Genomic DNA, 26534 nt, shown 5'->3' with positions numbered 1-26534 from the left:
CTTACTTCACTCAGCATAATACCCTCCAGTTCCATCCACGTTGAGGCACATGGTGGGTATTCATCGTTTCTAATGGCTGAGGAATATTCCATTGTATATATACACCACATCTTCTTTATCCACTCATCTTTCGATGGACACCGGGGCTCTTCCACAGTTTGGCTATTGTGGACATTGCTGCTATAAACATTCAGATAAAGGGCTAGTATCCACGATCTATAAAGAACTTATTAAACTCAACAGCAAAGAAACAAACAATCCAATCATGAAATGGGCAAAAGACATGAACAGAAACTTCACCAAAGAAGACCTACACATGGCCAACAAGCACATGAGAAAATGCTCTGCATCGCTTGCCATCAGGGAAATACAAATCAAAACCACAATTAGATACCACTGCACACCAGTGAAAATGGTGAAAATTAACAAGACAGGAAACAACAAATGTTAGAGAGGATGTGGAGAAGGGGGAACCCTCTTGCGCAGTTGGTGGGAATGTGAACTGGTGCAGCCACTCTGGAAAACTGTGTGGAGGTTCCTCAAAGAGTTAAAAATGGAGCTACCCTACAACCCAGCATTTGCACTGGTGGGGATTTACCCCAAAGATGCAGATGCAGGGAAAAGCTGAGACACCTACACCCCAATGTTTATAGCAGCAATGTCCACAAGAGCCAAACAAATCACTGTTTCTATCACTCACCCCTCTCTAATCAGAGACAGAGATCCAGCGAAAGAGAGAGCAGGGCTCCAGTCGGCCCTGTGTGGAACCTCGCTACTTGAGTCAGTCGTTTGCAAGCTGATTTTTACTTTTTCCACCTGGTGAGGACAGTTTGGGGACAGGATCATCTTTAAGACTTGCTAAAATAATCCAACAAGGAGGCCATTAGACTGAAGTGACTTAGGAAAGCAAACCAAAATAGAAGCCTGTAAATGCTTCAAGGTTACAAAATCAAAATGCTAAAAAGACAGCCAATCACAAACAGCCAGCTAGCCTGTATAAGCTATAGCCAATCAATTTCTTTTCTTTGCTTGGGGCACTTTCTCTATATAGGTCTTTTCCTTGGCCCACTCCGAGGAGCATTCTTAACCACTTCTTGTTTGACACTTCCCAATTTGAATCCATTTTTGCGCAAATACTGCAAACTCTTACAATTTTTAATATGCCTCAGTTTATCTTTTCATGAAGATAAACCTGAGCTCCTTCCAGGAAGTTCTGACTCACACTTCATCTGGGACAGGTATGAATCTGTAATAAGGTCAGCTAACTCGTAGCAAGAACTTTCTTGGGTCTCAGCAGTGTGCCAAGTGTTTTATGAGTTCATGTTTTCGGTTTACGCCTTCATAACCATAGGAGGCAGATGCTATCAACGCCCTCATTTAGCAGAGATTAAAGCTAAAAACAGGGGATGTTAGGAGGATGGGTGGGAGTTGCTTATAAACTTCTGCAACCAGTAAGGGATTGAAGGGAGATTTCAGCTCAGACCCAGCAACTGCAGACCCCTATCACTGTGCTACATAAGATTTTTTTTTTTGGCGGGAGGGGGGTGGGGGGGCGGGGGGGGTAGTTAGTTTCTGGTGATTTGGATGCTTAGCCAGCTTTTAGAGAAGACAGAAGCCCAAAGGCCATGCCACTCTCAAAGGGTGTATGCGTCTGAAAATGTGTGTCCCCTTCCCCCGCGTTTCTGGAAGGAAAATGGTTTAGGAACAGCATTCTCTGTAAACCTAAGGCGAGCAGCTGCACCTCCTATTGGCATTTTCGGGCTACACAAAGTTCACTGGGCTGGCCTCCGGCTCTCGCAGGTTGACCCAATCTGGGAGCCCAGGGAGCATCTTTCTGTACACCTGGCACTTCTGGTCCCTCCCCGTTTCGCCAAGCCCCCAATCCCAAACCCGTTCGCCGTGATTGACGTGAGCCCGGAGCAATTATAACCGGTCATGGCGGACGGCCGCCCCGCCTCCCCAGCGGCCCCGCCTCCCTTTCATTCTGAAAGAAAGAACCTCATCCCCGGCGCCCAATGAGAAGCGCCCCCACCCCACAGGTCCCGCCTCTTTCGGCGCCGATCCCGCCCCGAGGGCGGGGGGACGCCCGCCTCCCGGCGCGGCGCGGCCCAATCGGAGGGCGCGTTCCCCCGGATGGACGGCGGCCGGCCCAATCGGCGGGCTCCGGCGGCGCGCGCCCCGCCCCTCCGCCGGGGCCGAGCGGCGGGCGAGAGCGGGCCTCGGGGCGGCGGCGGCGGCGGACGGGCGGACGGACGCGGCCTGAGGGAGCGGCCGGCTGCCGCGCGGGGCTCGCCTCGCCCGCGGCGGGGTCCATGGCCTGAGCGGCCATGTCCGGCGTGGTGCGGACCCTCAGCCGCTGCCTGCTGCCGGCCGAGGCCGGCGGGGCCCGCGAGCGCAGGGCGGGCGGCGGCGGGGCCCGCGACGCGGAGCGCGAGGCGCGGCGGCGCAGCCGGGACATCGACGCGGGGCTGGCCCGGGAGCGGCGTGCCGTGCGGCGCCTGGTCAAGATCCTGCTGCTGGGCGCGGGCGAGAGCGGCAAGTCCACCTTCCTCAAGCAGATGCGCATCATCCACGGCCGCGAGTTCGACCAGAAGGCGCTGCTCGAGTTCCGCGACACCATCTTCGACAACATCCTCAAGGTGCGCGCGCCTCCGCGGCCCCGCCCGCGCACCTGCGGCCCGGTGTGCCCAGGTGTGCCCAGGTGCGCGCAGGTGCGGGCCCGGGTCTGGCCGCAGCTCCCGGCGGCCGAGTGCCCCCGGCTTTGGGGTGGGGATGAGGGGGGGTCTGGGGGGGACCTGGCTTGGCTTGGTGGGGGTTGGCCTGGGGAAGCTCTGACCTGGGGGAGCACTGCCGTGGGGGGGCGCTGACCTGGGGGAGCACTGCCGGGGGGGGCGCTGACCTGGCGGAGCATTGCCGGGGGGGGGGGCGCTGACCTGGGGGAGCACTGCCGGGGGGGCGCTGACCTGGCGGAGCATTGCCGGGGGGGGGGGCGCTGACCTGGGGGAGCACTGCCGGGGGGCGCTGACCTGGGGGAGCACTGCCTGGGGGGGGCGCTGACCTGGGGGAGCACTGCCGGGGGGGCGCTGACCTGGGGGAGCACTGCCGGGGGGGGCTGACCTGGGGGAGCACTGCCGGGGGGGCGCTGACCTGGGAGAGCACTGCCGGGGGGGGGCGCTGACCTGGGGGAGCACTGCCGGGGGGGGGCGCTGACCTGGGGGAGCACTGCCGGGGGGGGGCGCTGACCTGGGGGAGCACTGCCGGGGGGGGGCGCTGACCTGGGGGAGCACTGCCGGGGGGGCGCTGACCTGGGGGAGCACTGCCTGGGGGGGCGCTGACCTGGGGGAGCACTGCGGGGGGGGCGCTGACCTGGGGAAGCACTGCCGGGGGGGGCTGACCTAGGGGAGCACTGCCGGGGGGGGCGCTGACCTGGGGGAGCACTGCCGGGGGGGGCGCTGACCTGGGGGAGCACTGCCGGGGGGGGGCTGACCTGGGGGAGCACTGCCGGGGGGGGGGCGCTGACCTGGGGGAGCACTGCCTGGGGGGGCGCTGACCTGGGGGAGCACTGCGGGGGGGGCGCTGACCTGGGGGAGCACTGGCCTGGGGAGGCACTGCCCTGGGGTGGGGGTGCTGACCTGGGGGGGTGCTGGCCTGGGGGCGGCGCTGACCTGTGGGGGGGGCCTGACCTGGGGGGGCGCTTGCCTGGGGAGGCATTGCCCTGGGGGCTTGGTGCTGGCCTGGGGAGGCCCTGACCTGGAGGGAGCGCGCTGGCCTGGGGGCGGCGCTGACCTGGGGGCGCTGTCTTGGGGGGGACCTGGCTTGGCTTGTGGGGGTTGGCCTGGGGAAGCACTGCCCTGGGGGGGTGCTGGCCTGGGGAGGCCCTGACCTGGGGGCGGGGGTTGGGGGTGGGTGCTCACCCCGTCTCCGCGGCAGGCGGACCCTGGCATCCGCCTGTCCCTTCTCGAGGGCTGGGGGCACGCAGAGGCGGAAAAGCCGGCCGGCTTGGGCGGATTGGGAGGGCCGGGTCCTGGACACCGTCGCGGACGCGCCCTTGCAGGATGGCTTCTGCGCGCTTCCCACACTGCCCGCCCCCTGGGGTCCGGGAGCCTTTCTTTTCCTTGCCCTCCCACGAGCGGTGTAGACCCGAGGGCAGACCCGCCGCAAGTCTCTCCTGTGTGGAACTGCCTGTTAGGAGAATTTCAGACCGACACAAAGTAGCGACTAGAACAAGCCGTGCGTACCCACGCCCCCTCCCCCAACTCCGGCGCTGGTCTGCTCCTGGACGCTGCTTTCACCGAGACCCCTGCCCCGTGGCTTGAAGCAAATCGCAGACCTCGTATAACTTCGTTAGAAAGTATTTTAAGCGTATGCCGCCAGCAGATAAGGCCTCATTTTAAAAACAACCACGGTACCCTTATCAGACCTAAGAATTAGTTCCCCCTTACTTAAATATCCTCAGATACGCAGCCAGTGTTCACATTTCCTCCGCGGCCCTGTAATTGTTTTGTTGGTCTGCATCAGGATACAAATTAACTCCTTGCTTTGCAACTTTCAGTGTATCTCGTAAGTGGTGTGTAATCGATCGCCTGGCTCTCTTATTCCTTGTTCCTCTTATTCTTGGAGGGGGAAAGGGGGGAGGGGCACAAAACCTGTAGAGTTGACAAAGTTTGGGTTCTAGTCTCTTTCTACTGTGAGTCTGTGCCAAGGGGCCCCAAAGAAAGGAAATCTGGAGAAAATTGATCACGAGCAGCAGAAAGTAAATTCTCTCCTGCACCTAAGGTCATTTCGGGGGTTTTCTGGTTGTGTTTTTTAGTTTCTCCCTACTCCTTGCCCTGCCCTCTCACCTACTCTTTTCCCAGGCCCATTTTGGGGAAAGCAAATTACAGGTATGTCTCAAAGCAGAGGTAGAGGAGAGTTTGTCATACCAGACAGCTGTCTGGAGAGTACATTTTATGGTGCCCCAAGGGACTTTAAATTTAGCAGAGGGCTGTAGAAACCCATCTAGTACATTTCTTTCACTTCACCCATGAGAAAGACGCTCCAGGCCTCGCAGGAAAGTGGCTCCTCGTTGGGATCTGAGCACTGGAACCCTGGGTCTGAACTCCCAGGCCTTCCTCCTTCCAGGCTTGCACTGGCATTCCCACTTTCTGTATTTGTTATTAAAATAATTTATTTTAATAGAAATAGCTCTTTTAGAATCTTGCCGGGAATGAAAGGAAGAGAATCATTTGAATGATAAAACCCTCCTTTCCTTTTCACCTCTTTCAAAAGCCTCTCTGTGAGTCAGCTCTGGCCAGTACTTCATCAACTTTAAGGCTAGGAGCCCAGTGTGATTCAAGGGATCCACTGTGTGCTTAAAATTCCCCTCATCTTCTGGGGTAAAGTGCATGTCATTGTCTTTATCACAGAGCCAGATTGTATTTTTGCTGCTTTTCTGAACCTCCAAACCAAGCAGGTATAAAAATATGAGGATTTGGCTGACTCCTTCCCACTTTCTTTTAACTCTGGAGGTGGAGAAAATGTTTAGAAACATAGACTCTCAAATCTAAGTCGTTGTGTTGAGTGCATTTTAGAAAACTCAGTCTTAACCTTTTCCCGTTGCGCAGAAACATTAACTTGTACTGCCTTCCCAATCAAAAGAAATAAAATTTGTTAGCATCCTATTTTCCTTCCCAACCTTTTACTAACTGTAGTTCTATTTTAAGTTCACTTTACCTGTTGTGACTATTTCAATAACTAGTTGGAAATTCATCTTCCAATTTTTAAAACCAAAAATTCTTCTTTTTGCCACACCATTTTTAGACCAATCGATTTGGGAATAGACCTTTTAAATTAATTGCTTTGTAATGGCTTTAGTAATGGACATTTGAATGATACCGTTTAGCGTGATATCTATGTCTTCACATAGATTTGGTGTTAAGAGGCTGTTTTTGAAGTACTATGTGTCATGCACGTTGCCCTGTCCTTCGTGAGTGACATTTAGTTTTTATCATGCTTTAGATGGTATTGTCCCATTTAGCCAATGAGAGAATTGAAGATAGTTTAAAATCTACTCAAGGTCAGCTACCTAATTTAGTAGATGGCAGAGCGGGGAGCAAAACCTAGTCTTAAAAAAAAATTTTTTTTTTACTTTAATTGTGGGATAATTGTGGAGTTCCATCCAGTTGTAAGAAATAACACAGAGAGCCCATGTACCCTTTACCCAGTTACCTTCCATGGTAATACCTTGCAAAACGGTGATACAGTTTCACAACCACAATATTGACAATGCAGAATCAAGATACAGAATATTCCCATCACCATTAAGGATCCCTTATGTTGCCTTTTATAGCCACTCCTTTCTGCCCTTCCCTGACTCTGGTGATAACTGATTAGTTCTCCAATTCTATAATTTTTATTCATTCCAGGTAATTATGTAAATGAAGCCATGCAGAATGTCACCTCTTTTATCATTCTGCAAAATTCCCTGGAGAATCACACATTATTGTATGTGTATTGAAAATCAGTAATTTGTGCCTTGTGTTTGCTGAGTGGCATCCATGGTAAGGATTTACCACAGCCCACCATGTAACCATTCACCCATTAAAAGGCTTCTGGGTTGTCCCAGTTCTCTGCCTGTTATGAATAAATTTGCTATGAACATTCACGTACATGTATTTGCACATACACACATTTTCCTCTATCTGGAATAAGTGCCCAGGAGTGCAGTTGCTCAGTTGTATGACACTTACATGGTTAATGTTACAAGAAACTGCCAAACTTTTTAGAGTGCCTGTGCAGTTTTACATTCCCACCAGCAACGTCTGAGTGATCCAGTTCCCCCACATCCTCGCCAGCATTTTGATGTCCCTTTTTTATTTCAGCCATTCTAATAGGTGTGCAAGAGTTAGCTCATCACTGTTTTAATTTTCATTTCCCTAACAGCTAATGATGGAAAGTATCTTTTCTTGTGCTGATTTGCCATCCATATATCCTCTTTGGTGCAATGACTCTTCATGTTTTTTATCTATTTTCTACCTAGGTTCCTTGTTTTTTATTGCTTGTTGTTCATTGTGTTTTATTGTTGGTGAATGTTTTGAGAGGGTTTTATTTATACATTTTAGATTCTGGTCTTTTGTCACATATTATGTTTTACAAGTATTTTCTCCCAGTTTGTAGCTTTCCTTTTCATCCAGAGCAAAACTTTTTTTGATGAAGACAGTTTATCAGCTTTTTTCCTTTATAAACAATGCTTTCGATATCAAGACTAGGAACTCTTTGCCTATCCCTAGGTCCCAATATTTATTTTTTTCTCCTAAAAGTTTGGTAGTTTGGGGCACCTGGGTGGCTCAGGGTTGAGTGTCTGCCTTTGGCTCAGGTTGTGATCCTGGGGTCCCTCAAGGAGCCCGCTTCCCCCTCTGCCTGTGTCTCTGCCTTTCTCTGTGTTTCTCATGAATAAATAAATAAAATATTTTTAAAAAATAAAAATAAAAGCTTAGTTTTACATTATACATTTAAGTTCCTAATCCATTTTGAATTAATTATCCCATGAAAATGTGTGATGTTTACTTGGAAGTTTATAGTTTTTGCTTTTGTTTTTGCCTTGAATTTTCAGTTGTTCCAACACCATGTGGTGAAAAGCCTGTGCTGCTTCCATTGAATTGCTTTTGCACCTTTGTCAAAAATCACTTGGCATATTTGTATGTGCCTATTTCTAGGTTCCACTGATCTGTATATCTCTCCTGCCATTATCACATTCCATTGATTGTAGCTATTCAGTAGGCCTTAATATTAGATAGAGTGCTTTCTCCCACTTCATTTTCCTTTTTCAAGATGGGCTTGGCTATTCTAGGACCCGTGTCTTTCCCTGTATATCTTAGAATAAGCTTGTCTGTGTCTATAAAAAAATCTGGGTCGCCTGGGTGACTTAGTTGTTGAGCATCTGCCTTCAGCTCAGGGCGTGATCCCAGGGTCCAGGATAGAGTCCTGCATCGGGCTCCTTGCGGGCAGCCTGCTTCTTCCTCTGCCTATGTCTCTGCCTCTCTCTGTGTGTCTCTCATGAATAAATAAAATCTTTAAAAAATCTTCCTGGAATTTTGATAGCAATTGCATTAAACCTATAGATCATTTTGGGGGAGAAATGACCTCTCTACTTTGTCGAGTCTTCCAGTCCATGAACATGGTATGTCTTTATTTCTGTCTTCTTTGATTTCTTTATCAGCATTTTGCAATTCTCAGACTCTATGTGTTTCAAGTGTATACTAAGTATCTTACTTTCCTTAGAGCAGTTGTAAATGATACTATGCTCTTATTCTCAGTTTCCGCATGCACCTTGTTCATATACAGTGATGCAATTGATATTTTGGTCTTGATTTTGTGTCCTGTAAACTTGCCGAATAAACTTAATGGTTCTAAGGGCTTTCCTATAGACTCCTTGGGATTTTCTACACAGATTATCATGTTCTCTGCAAATAGGGACAGTTTTATTTCTTCTTTCCCAATACGCATTGTTTTTATTTCTTTTTCTTTCCTTAATGCAATGGCTAGAACTTCTGGTAATATGTTGTATGAGAATGGTGAGAGGCATATTTTCTGTTTCTTTCCTGGAGTTGATGATTTGTATCTTTTATTTTTACAGTCTTCTTAGAGGTTTATCACTTTTATTTATTTATTTTTTGCCCATGAAGAACCAGCTTTTGTTTCAATAACTTTATGGCTTTCTTCTTTTCAATATCACATATTTCTGTTCTTATTTCCTTCTACTTCCTTTGGGTTTATTTTGCCCTTTCCCCCTAGTTTCTTGAGGTAAAGATTTGGATTATTTATTTGAGACCTTTCCTCTTTTCTAATTTAAGCATTTTAAGTGCTATAAATTTCCCACATGGCACTGTTTTAGCTGTGTCCAACATATTCTGATATGTTGTACTTTAGCTTTTATTCAGTGTCATGTGTATTCTTATTTCTTTTCAGATATTTCCTTTGACCCATGGATTATTTTTTTTAATATTTATTTATTTATTATTTATGATAGACATAGAGAGAGACGCAGAGACACAGGAGGGAGAAGCAGGCTCCATGCCAGGAGCCTGACGCAGGACTCGAACCCGGGACTCCAGGATCACGCCCTGGGCCAAAGGCAGGCGCTAAACCACTGAGCCACCCAGGGATCCCCGACCCATGGATTATTTTGAGGTGTGTTATAGTTTCCAAGAATTTAGAGACTTTCCTCTTATCCTTCTGTTATTGATGTCTATGACTTAATTAAGGTCAGAGAACATACCTTGGATGATTTCAGTTCTTTTAAATACTTTAGATTTGTCTTTTGGCCCAGAATATGGTCCATCATAGTATATATTCTGTGGGCCTTTGTTGGTGAATATTCATGGGCACTTGAACAAAACATGTATTTGTTGTTTGATGGAGTTTTCTACACATGTCAGGTATTACTGTTGATGGTGGTATTGAGTTTTGTATCCTTGCTGATTTTTTTTGTTTAGTCATTAGCTAAGAATAAGATGTAGAAGTCTCCCAGCTATAATTGTGGATTTGTCTCTTTCTCTTTTTGCTTTGTGCATTTTGAGACTCTGTTGTGTGGTATATAAACATTTAGGATTATTAGGACTTTCAGATGGATTGATCCTTTTGTCATTGTATAATATCCTTTTTTGCCTCTAGTAATTTCTTTGCTCTGAAGCCTACTTTATCAGATATTTTATTTTATTTAAGATTTTATTTATTTATTCATAGAGACAGAGAGAGAGAGGCAGAGACACAGGAAGAGGGAAAAGCAGGCACCATACAGAGAGCCTGACATGGGACTCGATCCAGGGTCTCCAGGATTACACCCTGGGCTGCAGGCGGTGCTAAACCACTGCGCCACCGGGGCTGCCCCAGATATTTTAATATAGCCACTTTTAAAAAATGATGTTTTCATGTTGTGTATTTCCCCATCCCTTAAACCTATCCACATTGTTGCTTTGAGATGAGCTTCTTACAGATAGCACATTGTTATGTCGTATTTTATTTTTTATTTTTATTTTTTATTTATGACAGTCACACACACACACACACAGAGAGAGAGAGAGAGAGAGAGAGGCAGAGACACAGGCAGAGGGAGAAGCAGGCTCCATGCACCGGGAGCCCGACGTGGGATTCGATCCCGGGTCTCCAGGATCACGCCCTGGGCCAAAGGCAGGCGCCAAACCAGGGATCCCTATGTCGTATTTTTTTAAGTTCTGTCAGTCTTTGTTAATTAATGTGTGTATTTAGGCCATTTACATTTAAGGTAAGGTAATTAATATGCTGGGCATAAGTTTCCCATTTTGTTATTTTTCTGTTTGTTTTTTTGTTTTGTTTTGTTTTTACTTTCCTGTGAGTTAAACATATTTTAGGATTCCATCTTCATCAATTGGTGATTGATTTTTTTAGTATGTCAATTAAAGCTTTGTTTACTTTTCTTGATTGCTCTAGGTTTACAGTATACATGCATAGCTTATCCCAGTGCACTGGCATTAGTGTTTTACAACTATGAGTGAAACGTGGGAACTTCCATTTAGATCCCTTTACCCTCCCCACTTCTTCTTTTTTTTTTTTTTTTAATTTTTATTTATTTATGATAGTCACAGAGAGAGAGAGAGAGGCAGAGACATAGGCAGAGGGAGAAGCAGGCTCCATGCACCGGGAGCCCGACATGGGATTCGATCCCGGGTCTCCAGGATCACGCCCTGAGCCAAAGGCAGGTGCCAAACCGCTGCACCACCCAGGGATCCCCCCACTTCTTAAATATATGTATATGTTTTTAAGTATTTGTTATTATACATTGAGTACCACATCAGATGGTTTTATGTCAGTCATCAAATATGATTTAAGAAATCTGTGAGAGGGGATCCCTGGGTGGCTCAGCGGTTCTGCGCCAGCCTTTGGCCCAGGGCACGATGTTGGAGTCCCGGGATTGAGTTCCGCGTCGGGCTCCTGGCATGGAGCTTGCTTCTCCCTCCTCCTGTGTCTCTGCCTCTCTCTCTCTCTATCTATCATAAATGAATAAATTAAAAAAATCTTAAAAAAAAAAAGAAATCTGTGAGAAGTAAGATAGTTATATCTGCCTGTGTTTTTACCTGCTCTGATGGTCTTTCCTCCTGAGGCGCTGAGCCTTCCGTTACCTTTTCTTTTCTGTTTGGAGAACTTCATTTAACCATTCTTAAGGGTGGCCTTGCCACAACAAATTCAGCTTTTCTATATCCAAGGATGTAGCCCCCTTCATCCTTGAGATCTCTTTGCCAGTTATAGAATTCACAGTTGACACATCCTTTTAGTACTTGTAAAATGTGCTTTATTCTTGCCTTCATTTCAGATGAGAAATTCACTGTCATTTGAATTGCTCTTTCTATGTAAGTAAATGTGTCCTGTCTCTCTAGTTGCTTTTAAGATTGCACATTGGTCCTTTAATTCCCAGAGTTTAACTATGATTTGTCTGGACATAGGTTTCTTTCAGTTTATTGTGTTTAGGGTTTGTTCAGCTTCTCGAAAATGTACATTTGTGCCTTTTGTCAAACCTGGGAAGTTTCAGGCCATTATTTCTTCAAATATTTTTTTCAGCCCCACTCTTTGTCCCCTCCCTCTGAGACTCTGGTGATAGGAGGGTCAGTGGCTCTTCTTACTGACCTCCCAGTCCTTGAGTCCTTGAGTCCTTGAGTCCTTGAGTCCTGTTGAGTGGGATGTGACATCAACTCTTTCCGGCCTGGTTGATCCCAGGGAGTATCAGGAACAGCAGAATGGCAACCAGCCCAGCCTCCCACCCCCTTCTCCTGCCTCTGGGACTGGATCGGGGTGAAGGCCCTGCTTCCCACTAACACCAACCTGGTTGGGGAATTGGAGCACCTCCTGCACTTCCAGACTTAAGAGAGGAGATCCTGGCTTGGCCCTGCCAACATTACCTGGGCCACTTAGAGGATGCTTCCTGGTTCTTCAGGGCAGGAAGGGGAAGCGGAAGATCAGCTTTTCTTTCTACCCTGCCAAAACCTCGGTGGCTGATGTATGCAACTTTTCTGTTAATATTTGGCTAGAATAGGATAGGTGTTGCCAAAGTGGTTTTCTGTTGTAAGACCACCTTTTCCCCAGTCCTTCTGCTAGGGAGAACAAGCTTTTCTCTAGCTCTTTCCCTCTGTGCCTTTGGGCTGTTCTAGCTCGGAGACTGTGCAGCGCCTTGTCCTGGACAGGTAAGCAGTAAGGCTACCTGGGAACTCCCCACCACATGGTTCCTCAGGTCCTGAAGTCCCAGCAGCCTGCCTTCTTGTCTCTACCATCTTTCCTATGAGCATCTCTAGTGGTAAGGGAGAGGACTCAGGAGGCATGGGGCTACTCCATCTTGGCAGAACCAGAAGTTTCCATCATCCTGGTCTTCTTATTCCAGGTCCAGGACTCCTTCAGGCTATCATTTTTAACTTTATCACCTCACACTACCCTCTGCAGGGATTATTTGACTCTACTCATTGCTTTGACCACCCACAAATATTCCCAGTAAGACTTCTTATTCATTCTTTTCCTTTTTATAATCTTGAAGATGCTGGTCTTTCCCTCCCTGTGTGGGCTATCCCTAAAGTTTGTGTGTATGAACTTGCTTGGTAATACTCTGGTGATGGCAGGTACCTCGGCATTTGTGGGCAGGCTTCAGACCGGCTTGGCTTTATTTCCCAGGGCCTCCACCTTCCTCACCTGTACTTTCAGGAGCCATTTGTGAGGAACAAATCCCACATCCAGCTGGAATTAAATACAAGATAAGCCATTTGAAAGGTTAGCATTTGTTTCATGGACAGAAAATCTCACTACCTTACACAGAGTTGTGTGAGTGTATCATTTAACCACCCAGAGATGGGACCTCCTAGTGTATGCTTATGTGGGTGATATAGAAACCTTGTGAAGAATGAGATTATTAGAGTTAGTGGTCTCTTGTTGACACTGAAACAAAAACCAACAAATACTTTCTGATCATATACCCAAGGTGATGTGCTCGCCACTGTGGGGTAGGGGTTAGTTAATGGGGCATCCTGCCCAGCATCGACCCTTCAAGTGCTGTAACTAGCTGGGGAGATGGTTGTACTCTTTAACATAGAGTCTGAATGTATGGCATGTTAATGTCCTTGTAAAAGGAGACTGGTGGTTCAGTGAGAATGGGGAAGATTAATTCTGGCTGAGCTACCTGGAAAAGCCTGTGAAGGAAGTATGATTTAAGCTGGCCTCTGAAGTCTCCATGGAGTTTTAGCAGGTGGAGAGAAACATCCAAATGAAACCATCTGGGATCCCTGGGTGGCTCAGCGGTTTGGCGCCTGCCTTCAGCTCAGGGCGTGGTCCTGGAGTCATGGGATCGAGTCCCATGTTGGGCTCCCTGCATGGAGCCTGCTTCTCCCTCTGCCTGTGTCTCTGCCTCTCTCTCTCTCTCTCTATCTCTCTATCTCTCCATCTTTCATGAATAAGTAAGTGGAATCTTTAAAAAAAAAAATCTAAATCTAAATCTAAAAAAAAAAAAAAAAGAGAGAGAGAGAGAGAGAGAGAGACCATCTCCATGCCATGCGTTTCTACCAGTTAGGACAGAGAATTCTAATAGTATGGATCATTAAGGAGTGCAGGAGCTAGAGAGAACTTTCTAGTGCAGAGGACTAGTCATAATGCAGTGGTTGGCTAGAGACCTTGGTCAGGATGCTCTCTATCTGAAAGTTGTGGCACTAGAAAGTGTCCTGCATGTGTCCTGTTCAACACATGCACATAGTTTAAAGGGGTCCCTTGCCATCCTAAGCCTCAAAGTGGGCCTACTTATGCTGTGTGGACTGCAGGTTAAGCAATTTTGTGGTAAAATATCTGAGATTATGTTAAATTTCTGTAAATTGAGATCTTTTGTAGGATTATTTCCTGTGTCATTAGTTTTTGCGAAGGTGAATAGGACTTCGAAGAAGCTTCCACCGCTGTTCTGTATTTTTAAGCGCTTTGAAACTTCTGGCCTGCAGAGTCTTTGTTTCTTGGGTTCAGAATCACTTTGCACCTGCTGCTACGGTGGGTTTGTGTGAGAGCAGAAGCGTAAATGCACTTCCAGGGTCTGGAAAAACAGCTGGGGTTTTACTACCTTGTTGGCTAATTGCCTTTAAGTAAGCAAATTTACTTTTACACCTGGACACACATGGTTGGTTCTTTGATAATGCCAAGAAACAAAAATGTCTTTTTCTATCGGTCAAAAAAATCCAGAGGCCTGTCTGGTCCTTATTGGGGATTCTTAGCACATGGACAACTGGTCTTCCCCTCCAGCTTTCAGGCTGACATGTTGGTTATTTTAACCAAACCAATTTTAAGGGAGCAGTTTTGACCTTCCAGTCATCTGTCACATGAGATTTGGAACATAGCTGTGCTTGATGTTAAGATAGTGTTCTGTTGATAGCTCATGATTATTTTCTGTTATTACAGAGTTAAGAGTGAGGCCATGGATCCTATCGGTTGTAAATGGAACTGAAAATCTATACTTAAGGCTTATCTAGAGATGTAATTACAGGGTGATCTTCAAACCAAAGAAGCTAATGTGTGCTGGACCTGGCGCTTCACTTGCGTCACAACGAACAGTGTCCTCCCTCCAGACACACGGCTTTACTTCCTGTTCTAACTGCTGTAGTTTGTATTTCAGCAAAAGCCATGGTCCTCTTTGCCTCTTCTGTCCAGTGGGCTGGACAAAGCAGCTGCTCGGTTTCACCTGATTGCCCTTTGAGTGAGCAGAATATGAAGAATAGCTGCTGGCCACATGGTTAGATATTTTGAATGATTCTTTTGTGCAATAAGAAGTTTGTCTGGGTCCTGTTAGGGTGCATGTTCAGGTAGGCCCAGGCACATTGGTGTATGGAAAGGAAAACTGCATTCTGCAGTAGTGGGTCGGGAAGCTGACACTTCATTGGTTCGGTGGTCTACGTCCATCTGGAACATGAGCTCTGGAAGTGCCACATCTGTAGAACAGAAAAGGAACAGTTGTAAAGCTCAGGAGTATTTGCAAGTGGATAGAAAAGAGCTGGAGAGCAGCCCTGCCATTGTCCTGGATGACAAGAAAATGTTCCCCGTCCCTGCTTTCTTAAGCAGAAGCCAAGTAGACTCTCTCAACTTGGGCAGGCACCTGTTTTACTGCCTAAAACCATGGCACCAACTTTGATGGCTCTGTTACATACATCAAGACTCAGGAGTGAAGACTGATCTTAATGAAAATTGACTGGTGTTAGCCAGTGAACCCAGGCCTGAGGGAGTCAGATTCTGAAACTGAGTTGAGCAGAAACTAAGCCACCGGAACACTCAGATTCAGAACCCATGTCCTGTGCAGGGTTAAAATTGTCATTGCCTTGAATGTTCTGATGATTGTGCATGGTGTTGGTTCCATCCAGCCCTTGAGTGCCTGTCTGGGACAGTCAAAGGGAGGTTCCCTGCTGGCCCCAGAAAAGGCCAGGATCGATGTTGGGGCCACAGATAGACCTGCTCCCGACCTTCAGAGCCAGGCCTTTTGCTGTGCTGTGTGTACGGCAGCGAGTCCTTTGGCACTGCATACCTACCTAGCTGGCTTGTGTGGGGATAGGAAACACATAGCAGGGCGTGCAGGAGAGGGGACATCACTGGTCAAGTCACTGGCTGGGTGGGAGCCCCAGCCTTGCTGAAGGAGGCTATCACAATTGTCTGTCTGCAGGCTGTATGATGAGATTCATGTCTGGGACAAGTCAGTGACCCAACTGCTGAGATAAGCTGTAGCAGGGGGTTCAGTGCACCACAGCTGCTGACTGAGCACCATGGGTGGCAGGGTGCTGGCTTTTTCAGGGTAAAATGGTGCTCCTCTTTGAGGACAAGTTATACAGCATGCTGGGTGAAAGACTTGACATTTAGCAAGTTGGGAAAGGGATTGATTATTTAAATTCTCCCTTTGCTGCTGGTTTCCAATATAGGTGAAAGGGAGTAGCTGCTTCAGAAGTTTGTTTTTGTAATTTTTACAACCTGGGATGTTTAATCTGTGTCTTCCCCTGATACCAGTTCTATATCTGACATTGTTGGCACACCTAGGATGACCCCAAACTGTGTATTTGTGGCCATGTACATGTTTTCTCAAGAAAATGAAGCTCTGTAAGTCTTGTTTTAGGATGGGAAGGGAAAGATTTTCCCCTGGACTCTGATGACTTGATCAGAAACCTGTAGGTTGAAAAGTCCAAGTGTGGAGCAATGTGGGAAAGGAGACCCTCCCTGAGAGGTTAGCTGGTCAGGATTGAGAGATGGAAGACTGGCCTTCACCTCCTTATCAGTACATATTGATACGATTGGGGGTTTTTTTGTGTGTGTTTTTTGTTTTGTTTTGTTTTTTTGCGATTGGGTTTTTAAACAAACATGCCAGCACTCCTAGAACATCCTGCTTAAAGCAGATGTCTCATTAAAAGTAATCATCTTGGGAAGCCACGCCAACATATACTGATGAAGTGTGTGTTTGTGTGCAAGATGCTGCAGAAGCCAGGAGGACGTGCCTGCCCAGAAGGAAGAATACCTTTTCTTGTATCAGGAGCTTTGGTTTTTGTGTTTGAGGCCCCTTCTCTGTTACCTCCTTTGGTCCTCAGTAACCCCGTAAAATCAGATTGGGGGCTTTACTCTGATGAAGGGGAGATTACAGCCCCAGTACTTTCTTGCCTTCCTCCCCTTCCCCCTGTGCTAATGGGAGGAGGAGTGAGCTGCTGGACCAGTGAGTTTTGGAGAAGGATGTACACTCTGGTCTGTCACCTTCGAGGCTCCCTCCTCTGGAGCCACCCCGCCCTGCCCACCAGGAGCCACTGTTCCTGTTTTGGAGGCTTCACTGTAGGGCGGTCCCACCTGTGTCTGTCCAGCCATGCCAGAGAATGCTAACTGCTCGCTGGTTTGCAGAAACATTAGGGGCTTGACCGAACCTCAGAGTCCCTGAGTTTCTGCCCTCCCCACAGCGTTCCTCACCGGGGCCATCACTCACCTGTCTGGACCTGCTTCTTGACACTGAGTTGTTTCGGGTGGCCCTGAAACACTCGAATCCATTTGACATCGTGTTCTGTGGAGCGGCACAAGATACAAACCCTCCTTCTGTGTGATAGCTTTCGACTTCTTTTATTTATTCAACAGATTCCCTACATACTGCAGCTATAACAAGGAACAAAACCAAGTTTTCCTTCCCTCTATGGGTAGAGCTTCCATTAGCCCCACACTGTGTCCTCATAATCCACGGACTTTGAGTTGGGTATTCTGTGACTTGAGGCTGAAAGCACAGGAATCCTGGGGAGGCACCAGGTCTGGGGTGAGCTGGAAGAAAAGAATTCAGGCAGAGGAATTAAGAAAGAGCACAGGAGCAGATGCCCTGAAGCAGTAGGCAGGAAAGAAGCAGGCTTTTAAGGAATTGAAAGAACGTTCTGTGGAAATGCTGGATGGCAAGGTGGTAGAGAGAACCTGGTCAGGACCTGGCAGGGCCCCCTTGGCCAAGGTAACTGGTGACAGTGGGCAGCGAATGCAGAATTTTGAGTGGAGGATTGCCTTGATTCACTTTTTTAAATGCTCCATCCAGAGCAGTGTGTTAGCATGGGGCAGGTTCACAGAACCTGTGATGGCAGTTTCATATGGTCCAACATAACATTTCGAAAGCACTGCAACCCAAAGCAGAAAGGCGATTCTGGGGCCGTGAGTCTCTGCCCCACCCCCAACAGTAACGTTGAAGAACGAAGGCAGGTCCGTGCACCCTGAATGCTCTCACTAGTCTTCTGCTTCTCCAGAAGCAGACCCGCGTCTGGAATGGAGCCCTGGGAAAGGTTAGGGAAAGCGCTCAAAAGCAAAGGGACCTTGGCAAAAGCAGAATCTGCACTAAGCCAAAGCTCATGAGACGGGAGTGAGTTTGAAGTGCTGGACATTTTGTAGGATTTCAGAAGAAAGCCCACTGTGCCCCAGACAGGGTCCACTTTCCTTCCCCTGCCCCACCCTCAGACGCCGATCGAAAGCAACATCCATCTGTCAGACTTCAGCTCTGGCCTGGAAAGACTGCTAGAGATGCCATCAGGGAAGCTGCCCCAGAGCCCTGCTGCCAACAACAGGTTGGTGGAGAGAGGCAGCCTGCCCACCCTCTGCCCTGGATCCAGAGGAGCGTGGGGGTGGCACGTGAGAGGGAGATGAAAACCCGAGTCTGGAAAAGATGGTTGGCTGTGAAAGCATGTGTTATATAAGACCAGAGTCCGGGGGTCCGATACAGCAGTAACAAGAAGAAAGGACACATGTAAAGGTTAGCGAGACACCGAAAGGCCACACACACGGTTATGTGTCTTGAAAGTCAGACACAGTGGTGGCGGGGCGGGGGGGGAGGGGGGGGCCGGTGCATGGAAACTTTGTCAGGGTGTGGGGATGGGTCTGGTTCTGCCTGCCACCCATCTCCCCCAGTTGGGGAAGTGGGGCGCTGGGCCCAGCACTGCAGGCTGCAGGCATCTGCGCCGAGATGCGAGATGCGCACCTAGACCAACCCCCCTTCCCTGGGCCAGGGAAGCCTTCCTTTTCTCTTCCCTGCGTGAGGCCTGCAAGCCAACTCTTGTGGTCTTACCCATCTCTGTGTCCCGCTGTGGCACTGGTCACTAAAGAAGGATCCGTCTGAGCATAGAGAAACTTAATTCTTTGGGCACCTGCTGAGCTGAGGGCCTCAAAAGAGCAGGAACAGCCACGTGGGTTTTGCTTTCCTGGCATTTAACCCACTGTGCACGCTTAATGAAAGCAAGTGGGCTCCGAGGCAGGAGGGTCTGGGAGTGGGGGCAGGAGGACCCAGGGGCAGGCACCTACAACATGTGGTAACAGCTCTGGCCTTCCTGCTGCCTTCCCTGGTGCCATGTAACAGTGCTGACTACTTCTGCATGTTTGTGGCTCTACGGTTTTCAGATCTCTCATGTAATTATCCTGTTTGTTAACTGTGGCAGCTTCCTAATCAGGTGAAGAGCAGGTTGGGAGCTCCATTTCAGGTGAGAGACTGACGATCAGTGCTCTGTAACACACAGAGGCATTAGCAAGAGGGATGATGTTGACTTACTTAGGCTCCTCTTTTTAAAAAATGGATGTATTGCTTGAGTAGTGCTAAGCTTCCCAGCAGTGGTGTATGGTTTCCTGTGCTACAACAGCAGCAATAGGTCTGGAAACTCTAGCACAGTGTGACAGCTGTCTCAGGTGAGCCCAAGCACCACCCAGTCTCACCTAGGGCACTGCACAAAACTCTGAAACACACACCTGCCACAGCAGTTCATGCTCTATGATCTGTTGTAAAAATATATGTAACCATGCTAGGAAAAAATACCAGAAGAGTAACAAAATACCACATGTTTATTTCTGTGAAGCAATTATGAATTTATTTTTTAAAATGTGTTTTCTACAGTAAGCATTATTTTAAAGAGTGTCTTGATAGTAATAATTTTATAGTGTGAATATTCAGGAATATGTTCTATATTATTCACATAATTAATATAACTATAATAAATATACCTGATATAGTAAAACAGTCCAGTAGTGATTACCTAAAGCCTTTCCCCCCCTATGTTAACTCTCTACAGCTACAAGGATATTTTCATTTTTAATCGTAGGTGTTTAACTTAATTTGTGGTTTGAATCTTCCTTTAGAATTTTTGTAATCTTGAATATTTTCAGAATGTGTAAATATTTACCAAGGAGACCACAGCATCTTTAGCATTTTTTTCAACATTTTTTTTCTAATTGGAAACTTGTCTTGTTTCCTAATTCTCAGTAACTTCAGGAAAAGAGCCACCACGTTGCCTGAGCTCTCTTTCCTATATCTGGTATAAAATAAAACTCTTCTGACAATGTAAATGCCTTTTTCTAGTCTCTTGTTAATTTTTAAAATCACTAACATTCTTAAAGGATTGAGTATGAGTTTTAAATGTAGGTGTTTTTGAAGTAGATTAAAAGACAAGTCTTAAGCCTTCTTATGTCCACCAGTTTTATAGGTAATTGGTGATATCTGTGAATAGTTTCTTTTGTATTGTTTTTATAATTAATTAATATTCAAATGATTGTTTCGTCAATTATGACTTTTTCCCCAAATAGTTTTGACATTGATCTCCTCATCTAACCTATTTTATGTAAACAACATGATCCAAGAGACCATGAAGTACGCAGTAGATAGAATCACAGATATGTTACAATTAGGCTGTAGGGGTGTTGTCTGGAGGAAAGGTTCTCCCTGCATAAAACATTCTTATTTCAGGCTGGAACAAGTCAGGGATGCCAGGTGCTCATCTAATTCAGTGATGTTGTTGAGTTTCTGGTCAGTTAAATAAAAGAAAAAAAGAAATTACGCCTATCTACTAGAAAGGAAGAAACAAAATTAGCATTGTAAGTGGTAAGTATCACCCCGAATGTTGTTTGGATTAAACAGGGTTCCAGAAGTTTCTGGATACAAAATAAATGTTTGTGTTTGAACATGTGAGTGCATGTACTATCCTATAATAGAAAAGTATCCTGGGGTAGGGAGGGAAAAATAAAATAAGATGAAATCAGAGAGGGAGACAAACCATAAGAATCTTAACTATAGGAAACAAACTGAGGGTCACGGGAGGGAAAAAGGGTGGGGGATGAGGTAACTGGGTGATGGGCATGAAAGAGGGCATGTTATGTAATGAGCACTGGGTATTGTATGCAACTGATGAATCACTGAACTCTACCTCTGAAACTAATAATACATATATATTAATTGAATTTAAATAAAAATTTAAAAATATATTCTGTTCATAACAGCAACCTAGGATAAACTTATAGGGATAAGCAAGAAGTGAGTAAAACCTATAAGATTAGAGCCGTAAAACTTCACTGAAGAACATAAAAGGTCTAGGAAAAATTATTTTTTGTGAATGGAAATTCTTGATACTGTAATAACGCCAGTTTATGAATGGAACCCAATACCAGTCAAATCCCAGTTTATTTTACTTAGAATTTGACAGAATGATTCTGAGGTTTGCATGATGGATAAATGTGTGGTCTTAACTAATAAAATTCTGGGGGGAAATGCAGTGTGTTTGGGGCAGTCATCATGAGAAATGTTGAAGTGTGGTAAAGCCACCATGATTAAAGCAGAGTTGTACTCAGGAATAAGCATGGACTGTGAAGTAGATGCGAATCCCAGACTGACCCACCTGTACCAGGGCCTTTAGAATATCATGAATATCATATTTCAGAACAGTGGGGAGCAAGTGATGGTTGAATAAAATGATGCTGTGAAAATGGCTAATCATTTAGGAAAACAAAGATCCCCTTCTAAGACTCTAATTCTATAGGATTAAGGGCAAAAATATTAAAATTAAAATACTAGAATAAAATGTGGATGGATACTTCTGAGATCTCAGGCCTTTTCAGATTGTGACACCAAAGACAGGATAAAAGGGATATGGGATGGATCTTTTTGACTCCATAACAGTTTCTGAAATTCTGCTTGGCGAAAGAGAGCGTAGAGTTGAGCAAACTGGGAAGTAGTATTTACAAGATATGATAAAAACTTATGTCCTCAGTCCTCTGATATTCTTCCATCTACTGGTAATTTCCAAATTTACCCATTTATTTTTTTTAAAGATTTATTCATGAGAGACACACAGAGAGAGGCAGAGACACAGGCAGAGGGAGAAGTAGGCTCCATGCAGGAGGCCCGATGTGGGACTCGATCCTGAATCCTGGGATCATGCCCTGAGCCCAAGGCAGATGCTCAATCACTGAGCCACCCGGGTGTCCCACCAAATTTACACATCTAGCCCTGTCCCTTTGGGACTCTTATACCACTGTCTCCTTGCCACCTCCACCTGAGGGTCCCATGGGCATCTCAAACGTGATATGCAGAACCTAACTGCTGACCTTGCGTCCTGCTGTCCTCTGTCTGGTCCTGCAGTCTCTCCCCAGGTGGCCTCTGATGGAGTCTGTCTGCTGGCTCTTCTCTCAGTTTAGGTGTTTAAAATCAGGACAACAGTGTTTGAATTTTGATCAGACATCAAAAACTTGACCAGCAAAGTTGCTTTGATATGACCTTCTTATTTTTGCTCTGCTTTGTTCATAATCGAGGTCACATAACAAAATTAGCCATTTTAAAGTGAACAGTGACATTTAGTACATTCACTGTGCTGTGCAACCATCCCCTCTGTCTAGTTCCAGACACTTTCACCACCCCAAAGGGAAGCCTGGACTCCTTAAGCAGTGGCTCCCAGTTACCCCTTACCCCAGCATCTGCTGATCTGTGCTGATCTATACATTTACCTGTTCTGGGTATTTCATATAAATATGTAGCCTTTTATGTCTAGCTTTTTTTTAAGTTAATGAGCCTTGTTTTTTAAGAATAGTTTCAGGTTTACAAAAAAATGAGTGGAAGGTACAGACTTCCCACCCACCCCACCCCTCCCCTCCTCAGAGTATCCCTACTGTTAACATCTTACATCAATATGGTACATTGTTGTTATTGATGAACCACCACTGATACATTATTATTAACTAAAGTCCATAGTTATATTCGGCTCACTCCTGGTGGCTATAGTTTTGTATTTTGACAAGTGTATCCATTATTGCAGCATCACACAGGATAGTTTGGCTACCCTAAAACCCCCCTGCCTTCTACCTATTCATGCTGCCCTCCTTTCCCCCTAACCCCTGGTGACCACTGATCTTTCACCATAGTTTTGCCTTTTCTAGAATGTCATATAGTATGAAGCCTTTTCATTTTTTAAATATTTATTTATTCATTCATTCATTCATTCATTCATTCATTCATTCATGAGAGACAGAGAGAGAGGCAGAGACACAGGCAGAGGGAGGAGCAGGCTCCATGCAGGGAGCCTGATGCGGGACTCTGTCCTAGAGCTCCGGAATCATGCCCTGAGCCAAAGGCAGATGCTCAACCACGAGCCATCAAGGAGTCCCATATGAAGTCTTTTCAGGTTGGCTTCTACCATTTAGCAATATACATTTAACCTTCCTCCGTGTCTTTTCATGGCTTAATAGTTCATTTCTTCTTAGTGCTGAATAATACTCCACTGTCTGGGTAGACCACAATTTATTTACCCATTTACCTGTTTGAAGGATATCTTAACTGCTCCCAAGTTTGGAAATCCTGAAGAAAGCTGCTATAAAAACACTTGTGTTTAGGTAAAAACTTTCAGTTCATTTGCATAAATGCCAAGGTATGTAATTGCTGGTCTAAGTTTAATTTTGTAAAAACCCACCCAACTGTCTTCTACAGGGATTGCACCATTATATATTCCCAGCAGCTTTGATTGAAAGTTCCTCTTGCTCCATGCCCTTACCAGCACTTGGTGTTGTCAGTGTTCTGGATTTTAGGCATTCTAGTAGGTGCCAAGTGGCATCTTGTTGTTTTAATTTACAATTCCCTAATGACATAGGATGGGGAATATTTGTCATGTGCTTATTTACAATCTATTTGGTGAAGCTCAGACCCTTTGCCCATTTTTTTGGGTTGTCCTTATTCTGGAATTTTAAGAGTTTGTTGTATATTTTGAATACCAGTCCATTATCAGATGTGCGTTGTGATGATTTTCTCCCAGTCTGTGACTCATTTTCTCATTCCTGTCAGCATAATGTTGCAGGGCCCATCTACACTGTAGCATGCCCTGGCACTGCCTTCCTTTTTATGGCTGGGTAGCATTCTACTGTGTGAATGGACTATAATCTGCTTATCCAGTCCTCTGTGGGTGGACATTTGGATCATTTCCTCCTTTTGACTCTTGTGAATAATGCTGTGTGAACATTCATGTGTGGGCCTATGCCTTGTGTGGACAAATTTTTATTTCTCTTGAGTTGTATACCTAGGAGTGGAATTGCTGGAACACCTACGTTTAGTTGTTTGAGGAACTGCCAGAGTGTTTTCCAATTGGCTACACCATTTTACATTCCCTCCAGCAGTGCACAGGGGGTTCGTTTCTCCACCTCCTCGCTAACACTTGCTGTTGGCTGCCTTTTTTATGATAGCATGTGTTATATTGATTTGCATTTCTCAGTGGCACTGAGGATCTTTTCACGAGTCTATTTGTTTTGCTCTGCTTTTAAGACTCTTTAACTTCTTGACTTTCACTTCCTATTTAACCAAACCTGTGTAAGGACTCATCATATTTTTATAATGATCATCATATATATATTTGAGAACTACTGACCATTTTTACCAACCAGATGCCAAAGAATTAGAAATACGAAGAGATTTTAAAGAGTTTTTTTAAAAATTATTTTAAAGAGAATGTTGAGAATGTAAAACTGGGATGAAAATACATCAAAGGAAAGTGTGTCAAAGGCATGTTCTTCTCCACTGTCTTGATTGCTGTGTGCCTGCATTTCTCCAACAGCCGTTTTGCTGGTTTGTCTGCTTTGTATCCTTCACTCGACTGTTAGCATGAGCCTTCTCATGCAGTTTGCAGAAGGCTGTGTTTCTGCTTCAGAAATTATGGTAGTCCTTAATCTCTACATGATCCCATAACTTCTGAACCAGAACTGACTGTGGTAGCTGTATGTGGGCACAGGTGTGCTCCCTGTCCTTGCTAGGATGGCTCCCTCCCTTCCAGGGCCTTCTTTTTTACTTGACACTTTCCTTACTATGTGGCTTCTGTGTATTACCATCTAGAATGAGGACACAGCCATTCTGGGAGGAGGGAAAGTCTTCCTCCTGAACTGCAGGTCGGGGAGTCTACCCTTTCAGCTCAGCTCTCACCTTGTAATTCATCCCTAGTATGAGTGTGCTGTTTGTTTCCCATGGATAGCTCGGATTGATTTAGGGCGTTACACTGGTATCACCTCTCTTTTGAGGGCAAGCCCATGATTAAGATGGTCACCAGGGCTTGTGTGCCACCCAGGGCCAGGCTGTCACTCTCTGTGACCTGAGAGGAGGCTCCCTCAGGGGTATACTCTGGGTCTTTCCATGTATATACAACCACCTGGCAGTCTTGTGAGGATGCAGAGTCCCATTCAGCAGGCCTGGGAGAGAGTGGACCTGGGACTTGGCATTTCTGGTAAGCTCCCAGGTGAGGTCTGGGCTGCTGCTGGTCCTCACCACTTTGAATAGCAAGGGTCTGCACTGCCGTGTAATTCATAATGCTAACAACCCACAACACCTGACTGCCAGCAGTATGGGGTACTTGGTTAGATTATAGTGTATAATGGGTACCACACAGCCATTGAGAAGTCATGTAACTAAGATTTATTGAATGCCCCTATGTGTTAGGTGCTTAGGATGAATCAGTGGGAGGAAAAAGTCCCTGTCCTCTAGAGCTTATACTCTAGTGCAGGGAAATAAGTGGCCAGCATAATCAATGTTAACTTTTCTAGAGTGATGGAAGGCATGAGGTGCCATGGGAAAAAGAAGAGCAGAGGGAGGGAGGAGGAGGGGAGTGGATGAGAGCCTGCTGTCAGAGGTGACCTTTGAACAGGGGGAGGAGGCTGGAAGCTAGCAGGGGGGACATGGGGAAAGTGCTTCTCACAGAGAAGATGCCAAGAGGCTGGAGGCTGGAGCCTGGAGACTGGGTAGTGGCTTGGAACCAGGAGGAATCCCCTCCCCCCTGCGAAAGGGGAAGGGAGCCAAGAACGGGTGCAGGTCCAGTGGGGCCATGCACTCTGGCTTTATGTCTCAGGGACACAGGCTCCATGTGATGGTTTTCCCCAGAGGAGTGACCCCACTGATGGTAGTTGGACGTTCATGGGTTAGTGGTTGCTGTCATTCCAGAGGGAGAGGCCTGGGTGCGAGGAGTAGAGATGGTGAGAGATGACCAGGTTCTGGGAATGTTTTGAAGGCACTGATATTGAAAGTAATATATTTGAGATGTGGAAATGTGGTTGTGATATGTTTAACTAGAAAGGGAGTGAGCTATTATTCTTTAAGGTCCAAAGTTTGAGTGTAAATAAATAAATTCTCGGGGGGGGGGGGCATGATTATATTCACCAAAATGTTATGAGTAGTTATCTTTAATTAAAGGGGATTTATTCTTATTTTGCTTACTTATGTAAGCACAGGTATTACTTTTATCAAAAACAAAAACTCTAAATAACTGTCTTTCTGTATAGTTTTACTGCAAGTTCTTTATTCTATCAAGATCGTTCATTTACGTTGCACTTTCTAGATATTAACTGTATTTTGCACTTTATTGTGCCAACATGATTTTTAACTTTTTGTCGTTGTTGTTAACTTTGTATGTCTGTCCAACTAGAATTCAAGATCATTTGAGGTTCAGGATGTCGTTTTGGTTTTCTCTGTACTCCACCTTGTAGCAGATTCTTCAAAGTGCTTATTGGATGAACTGTTCCAGTTCTTTTGAGGAAGGACTGGGCCCTTTCCAAAATGATTTTCTTTTTCTAAATCTGCAGAAGTTTGTTATCCGTGTGATTGAAAGACCAAGAATGGCTAATTCTTTCTGGCTCTCATCTCCTCATCACATTCTCCATTCCTGTTACCTTCCTGGGGATACAGTTTGCCCTTCCTGCTATCAATTCTTCAGTTACATCAGTAGCCTGTTCTATAAATAGCCTTGTCCCTGCACGGAAAT

The 26534-nt window shown here is 46.0% G+C and overlaps 1 protein-coding gene across 3 annotated transcripts in view; it reads left to right on the top strand.

The window, feature by feature from the left end:
• The first annotated feature begins 2312 nt into the window (after window positions 1–2312).
• Window positions 2313–26534, top strand: part of GNA12 (G protein subunit alpha 12) — a 107822-nt gene continuing 83600 nt past the window's right edge. Inside the window, exon 1 of one of the 3 annotated variants that reach the window (XM_077907628.1) lies at window positions 2313–2639. In XM_077907628.1, the coding sequence (XP_077763754.1) occupies window positions 2328–2639 (312 nt within the window). In that variant the 5' untranslated portion in view covers window positions 2313–2327. Of the gene's footprint in view, window positions 2712–9027; window positions 9169–26534 lie in introns of those variants that run through there. The other 2 variants (XM_077907626.1, XM_077907629.1) reach the window with 2 other exon arrangements.

Source organism: Canis aureus, chromosome 8 (assembly GCF_053574225.1).
Source record: "Canis aureus isolate CA01 chromosome 8, VMU_Caureus_v.1.0, whole genome shotgun sequence".
Taxonomy (NCBI): Eukaryota; Metazoa; Chordata; class Mammalia; order Carnivora; family Canidae; genus Canis; species Canis aureus.
This window is presented reverse-complemented; position numbering and strand designations above follow the sequence as displayed.